The sequence below is a fragment of the Halyomorpha halys genome, unplaced genomic scaffold (assembly GCF_000696795.3).
Source record: "Halyomorpha halys isolate HHAL.00 unplaced genomic scaffold, Hhal_1.1 Scaffold898.1, whole genome shotgun sequence".
NCBI classification, from domain to species: Eukaryota; Metazoa; Arthropoda; class Insecta; order Hemiptera; family Pentatomidae; genus Halyomorpha; species Halyomorpha halys.
In genome coordinates this window covers 1,796-8,223 of record NW_027112804.1, presented here as the reverse complement: position 1 = coordinate 8,223, position 6,428 = coordinate 1,796, and the positions used below count along the sequence as shown (strand labels likewise).

General features: G+C 31.1%; 1 protein-coding gene across 2 annotated transcripts; it reads right to left on the bottom strand.

Annotated features, from left to right (window-relative positions):
• Positions 1-384: 384 nt before the first annotated feature.
• LOC136796545 (uncharacterized) lies at positions 385-5,791 on the bottom strand. Of its 2 annotated transcripts, none has more exons than XM_067050555.1 (2): positions 5,434-5,791; positions 385-5,373 (listed from the first exon to the last, which is right to left on the bottom strand). In XM_067050555.1, exons 1-2 carry the CDS (start codon positions 5,564-5,566, stop codon positions 731-733), a joined length of 4,776 nt encoding a protein of 1,591 aa, XP_066906656.1. In that variant the 5' UTR covers positions 5,567-5,791; the 3' UTR covers positions 385-730. The 2 variants fall into 2 exon arrangements, with proteins under 2 accessions (XP_066906656.1, XP_066906657.1); XM_067050556.1 differs by having other exon boundaries at positions 385-5,358.
• Positions 5,792-6,428: the final 637 nt, after the last annotated feature.

Below are 6,428 nucleotides of genomic sequence, written 5' to 3'. Positions count from 1 at the left end.
TCCCTTAATTAAAACATTCTTCAAATTTTGAATTTTAACAAAGTTATTCTTCTTCTTATAAAAGAAAATCTATTTTTCATTAAATTCATGATGAATGTCAAGCCACCATTCAATGTCAATCCAGAGTACTGCTGAAATAAGGGGTAAAATAAATTTAGTCAAGTTTTAAATAGTGATTTTAAATTCTGGTTTTTAATTTTATGATTACTGATTGGTTGAATAATCTAAAGTTAAAGTAATGATTTCTTTTTAACGTAAATAGATAATGAAAACGCATATTGGAAAAATAAATCATGAATATATTGCAAATACATAATTGATAAAAAGATATAATAATAATGATAATTTTACAAATTTCCTAGGTATATAAAAACACTATACACATCTATAACAAAACATTACATTCTGATATATAATACAATTTATACAGCTACAGCTAATTATAAGATAGATATCTTAATATACATTTTAAAAAACATTCTAATGTGTTTCTTTATTATAAATAATTTATATTTTCAATGAAACTTAATAATTCTGAGATCATAACTTGGTTTAATTTATTCCAAAATATATTTACAAGAATCTAATAATCAATTCAAAAGCCAATTTTTAAAAAATATCATGAAGGATCTTTTACAATCACATATTAAGGACTGTTGTCCTTATGTTAACAAATAATTCAAATTAAATTTTATAATAATAAATTAAATTATATAATAATAAATTAATATTATGTATTGATATCATTTAAAAAATGTATTTTAGTAATATCCCATATATTGTAACCAAATTTCTTTGAGTAGTATAACAGTTTTCTGTTAAATTTCAGTGTTCTAGGTTTCTGTGATGTAACAGTAGTTACAATGAGTTTTATCTTGTCGAGATTCGAAGCTGATTGTAACAAATCAAAAACATTTTTATTGGGGAGTAAAGCATTGCCGTATATAATCAGTACCGTCCGACGACTGTTTACTTTTTCTGTTTCATGGTATTTGATTACCTTTTGTAAATAATAGGACATATCTCCTCCTGTTTCAAAAACAACTCTAGGGTTAATTTTTTCTGGAATATTTTCAGTAAAAAGGCGAGCATAACGAAAACCACAGACATCAGTATAAATGACAAGTTGCTCGTCATTTTCAGAAAAATATCTTGTTTTGAGTACTTGTCTCAAACGTTTTCTATTATGTACCCAAAAATACTCTGCATGAGACATTATTGAGGGTCTGTCATCATCTCCAATAACCTTCTTCAAAATAATTCTAACTCTGAATATTTCATTGCTATAACGTTTTGATTTATAGGTTCTTTCATCATCATTATCATCACTAACTTCATCACAAAATTGTCGAATAGAACTTTCATTGGGAGTTTCAGTTGACTCATCATTCATATTAGCTACTAACTCAATTTTTGGATCTTTCTTTTCGGGAATAATTTGGACATCACTTTTAGCAGCTTCTGATAAATCCAAACTATTTTCGATGAAGTTTGGAATGGCCTGAATTGGATTTTGTACCAAATCAGTAGGCGTATTTCTTCTTTCAGGAGGTGAAACATCAGATATATTTGAAGAAGAATTTTCTACTTCTTCACTAACAATTTTTAAAGAACCATCTTCAAATGATTTTTTTTCTTCAAGAGCCTTATTGCTTTTATAGTTAGAATTTAAATCACTTCCAGTCAAAGAACAGCCTAGGGACAGCTTACTGTCATTGAAAACTTCAAAACGCATATCTTCATGATGCCGCTTAACACTGGAATCATTAACAGAGAATTTACTTTTCTTCCCTTGGCAAGAACAGGTACTTGAAACCTGACTACATGATTGATCAAATGAAGTGTTATCAATTTTGTCTTTGCAATAAAAACAAACATCAATTGAATCATTCATCATGATATTATGTTTGCTTGTTAGTTCAATAGAATTGTGACATGTTGAGCAGTCGGTTTTGCAAATTTTATACCAATCATGTTTTTTTATTTCATTATCTCTCGATACGCAATTACCCTTATTTTCATCCATTTCATTTTCTATGTTTTCATGATCTTGGTTTCTAAAACAAAGATTACTATAAAAAGAAATTGAATCATCTATTTCCATAAAATTATTTTCAATTTCAACAGTCACTTTGTTTTTTTCTGCCTCGGTTAAAGTTGCTTTTAACTTTCCTCCTTTATTGGATGGAAGCTGATTTGTAAAAGATTCATCTAAAGGTGAATTATCACTTACATATTTGCTTTCTAGGTTTGAATGAACCTTGGAATCGTCGATTGACATTTTTTTTCCAAAATCTTCCAATGGAACAACATTATTTTCACCATTAAGAGTAATTGAATCATCAATCTGTTTAAAATTATTTTCGATTTCAATAGATAACTTGTTTTCATCTGCTGCCATCAAAATTGTTTTTAACTTTCCTTGTTCATTGGCTTGTACTAGACTTTTAGAACATTCACCAAGTTTTTCACCTAGAGGTGGATAAATCTGTGAGTCATCACATGAATATTTGGTTTCTATTTGAGAATGAATCTTGGAAACTTTAACAGATGAATTCATCACCAATAAATCCTCAGGTTTTGTACAAACATTTGACTTTATATGGGCTACGGAATCATCATAAAATTCATGAGTTTCTGAAACCGATGCCTCATGTGACTGATTTGGTTCAGAAGGTGGCAACACCATATGGACTTGCGAATAACTTACTTCAGGCGGTTGTAAATCAACTTTCACTTCATGTTTAACCTCAGTTTGCAGCTCCTTTTCTTTTATATGTTTAGAGGTATGGGCAATTTCACAACTGCTAATTTTGGATGGCTTAATTTGGACAGAAATTTTTTTTCTAGACTGAACTTTAGATTTTCCTTTGCGGCCTCTACTTTTGTGAGGCTTACATTTTTCTAGGTTAGGAGTTAATTCAGGAGGCTTTGATCCTTCCAGGGATTTTGTAGGTTCTAATTTACAAGACTGCAACTCATGGTCTGGGGAACTAACATGTATCTGTAAAGCATCAAGTTTTTTTTCTATTAAACTTGCTTCACCTTCAGGCAAACTAGATTTCAAATTCAATTTTGATGACACCGATTTTGGCTCAGATTCTGATGAAATTATGGACTCCATTTGAATATCTAAATTACTTTCAGAATTCTTTAATTCTATCTTCGTTCGGGACTTATTAATGAGGGAATGCTTTTCTGAAAGAGAATTTTGATGAGGTTCTGAATGTTCGATGAATGCCAGTGCCGGTGCCGGTGATTCTACATCAACTTCATGAGTAGTTTCAGCTAAGTTAAAAACATCAGGGTTCTTTTTTACACTTATCTTTATAGATTTTAAATTTTCTTCTTCTTGAAGAAAATTAGAAAAGTCGGAATTCAATTTTGATGAATCTGATTTCTTTGGAAATTTAGAAATACGTTTTGAAGACATTTTCTTCATCTCAGATTGTGATGAATTTTTGGATTCCATTTGAATTTCTAAATTACTAGAATAAGCTATAGGAGATTCTATATTTTTTAAGGAGTGTAAATTCAAAGGAACTTCTTTAATATTCCTTTCTAGCCCCACCTGACGTTCAGAAGTGCTTTTAGACACTAAAACGTCACTATGTGAAACCCTTTCAAATGACTGAGGCCTCATAGGAAGGTTATCAATAGTTATGGCTGGTCTTAATTTTCTCCCAGCTTCAGTGTTGTTTCCAGAGGAGTTTGCTTCCTGAGAAACATGCGCAAACATTTTTGGTGAATGTAATTCTGCCTGGAATCCAGACTTTTTGGGTGATCGTGAATCCTCTATTGTATCATAACTAACATTAAAAAACTGATTTGTAGGAATATCAAGTATCTTTAGGTCAACTTCATTAGAACTGGTTTCAGTTGAGGCAAATTGAAGTCCAAGATTTATTTCCGAATCATTATCACCAATAGGAAAAATTTTACTTTCGGAGCAAATTTCATTACACTTATTTAAATGCAACTTATTTTTAGGATGGGCTCCTTTTAAATTACATAATAAATCACTTATTTGACCAAAAGGTTGTTTTAATGCCAAAGAACAAAGAATTTTGGGCTTATTATTTTTATATTCCCGTTTGTTGGTTTTGTAAGCACACTCTGCTTTGTCACTTTTACTAATAGCTGGAATAACTGGTTGATTTTTTGTATTTAAAGTTTCTATTGACCCTTCTTCTGAAGTATATTCTTTAGTTAAAACATTGCTGATAATATTTTCGTCATTGACTGTTTGATGGGAAATTGCCATAACTTCATCTATATCTGAATCAATTTTACTTTCACTGATATTTTGAATATTTCCAGATAGCTCTGAAGGATTAGAGCTGGAGGTTACAGCATCTATACTGATCTTGTTTGGACATACTTCCTCTAGAGAAGTCACAGTAGCTTCAGTGAATTTGTTATTTTTACATTTTGATGATTCACTATCATTTAAAATTGAGTTATTACAATTCGAATCATCCTTTGTTAACACTTTTAAAACAACAGAGTCTGAAATTGATTTGATAGCATCATAATCAGCACTTTTTGGTGGAATATTTTCACTAAGGTCAGTAACTTGACACTCTAAGTTTTTAATTTCATTAATTAAATTGAGATTATCTAATGTAATACATTTACTGGTATCATCAACACTGGGCAAAGAAACATCATTATCTGACATATGTTGAGCAGAATCAATGACTTTTCCATCGATACTACCAGTCTTATTTTTCTGTATTGATTCGTCAACAAGCAGAGTACAGATCTTAACTGCTTCATTATTTGACTGAGTTTCTTCGCAGCAAAAACCTCGGAACGACTCATCTTCAGATAAATTACAATTTTCCTCAAGAGAAGATGAAGGAATATTAGTATTAACCACTTCAGAAGAACTAGTAGACTCAAGGTTTCTTTTCTTTTGATCTGAAGGAGCATTAATCTTTTTATCATTACAGGTTTCACCAGACTGAGTATTTAAGTTATGTTTAAGACTTGGAGGAGTTTTGACGGATGTATTTTTTTTCTTTTGTACTACCCGTTTTTTCTTTTTCCTCCTTTTTTTTGGAGTTTGCGTTTTCCTGGGAAAAAAATCTTTAGAATAATGGTTTGGCGGTGAAAAATTTTCAAGAAGTAATGACTTTTCTGATTCAGGGATCTCACTTAGATCGAGAAGACTACCATCACTGTCTAGCAAACTTGAAGCAATCGATTCGCTATCAGTATCTGAGATCACCAATACTTGATCAGTTTCATTGTCAGAAAGTAAATCTATGCACTGGATGCGACTATGACTACTGTTCTCCTCATTTGTGTTGAAGCTTTCAGGGGGTAGTTGAGCGAGCTCAGTCTGGTTAAGTTCTGAAAGAGTGCAAACTTTATTTATCAATAGTATACAGGAATCTTTCAAAACAGGGTTATCATCTATTTTCTCACTTGAAGATTCTCTGTTTGGAAAATCCATTTCACGAGTTTGCGAATTATTTGCTACCTCATCTGTTCTAAAAGAAGGATTATCCATAGCCTGCATCAACGGAGACCTCCTTTCTTCATCAATGGTAAGGCACATCTCAGATGAAGTTTCAGCACCACTCTCAGCCAACTGCAACAATTATAGTTACAGTTAACCCTGCAAAAATCGTCCCCAAAACCAAGAGAAATCTTCATTTTATTAATATAATGTTCATTTCCATTATCTCATGTTAGTTTGCCTTTAAATTAATACAACATTCTCATTATTTAATGAAAGTATAAATTGAATAGCTATAGATCAAAACATTGTATAAACCATCTATAAATTTATATATCAAGACTAGATAGTAGATGTTTGAGATGGTACATTTTTTTTCCATTGTTACAAGCAATGGATATACAAGGAAATCACTTGATATAAGCAAGATGATAATTGATCCCTATATTTGTTCCTATTTTAACTATTTGCTCTCTAACAAGAATTGCAATATTCATGATTGCAGGAATTATAACAAAATATAGGAATAAAATAAATGATGCTCATTAAAAGACCATATAAAGTACTACCTAACTTACTGTCCTCTAAACAGTAGGACTGTTTTCATTTCCTGACAGAGCAATTGGAAAATATCAAACTGGTTTCCAGACAGCCAAATCAAGTACTGACCAGATAGCCTCAGAGTCATTTGGAAAAAGCTTTTGAATACAGAATGAAGGCAAATAATCTCTTCTTAGATATAAATTCCATCTACAACAGTATAAAGAGACCCTAATCTTATGGTGCTCTTCAAGAACTAAGGATTTCACCCACGATTATTGGGCTAGTAATGATGATGACAAATGATATAAGATATTAATAAAAGGAAGATGATCCGGGTTTTGTCAGAAAGTCACTAAAATAACATAACACTATTTATTTAGTTTTCATACTATTTGAGTGGCTTTTTGACCTCACCTGG

Bases quoted from the DNA above. Each gene is read 5' to 3' on its own strand.
- LOC136796545 (XM_067050555.1), bottom strand. From the start codon at position 5,566: ATGTGCCTTACCATTGATGAAGAAAGGAGGTCTCCGTTGATGCAGGCT. The intron at 5,374-5,433 runs GTGAGAAAATAG...TGATAAATAAAG, and splicing joins TCCAAACAGAGAATCTTCAA to TTTGCACTCTTTCAGAACTT.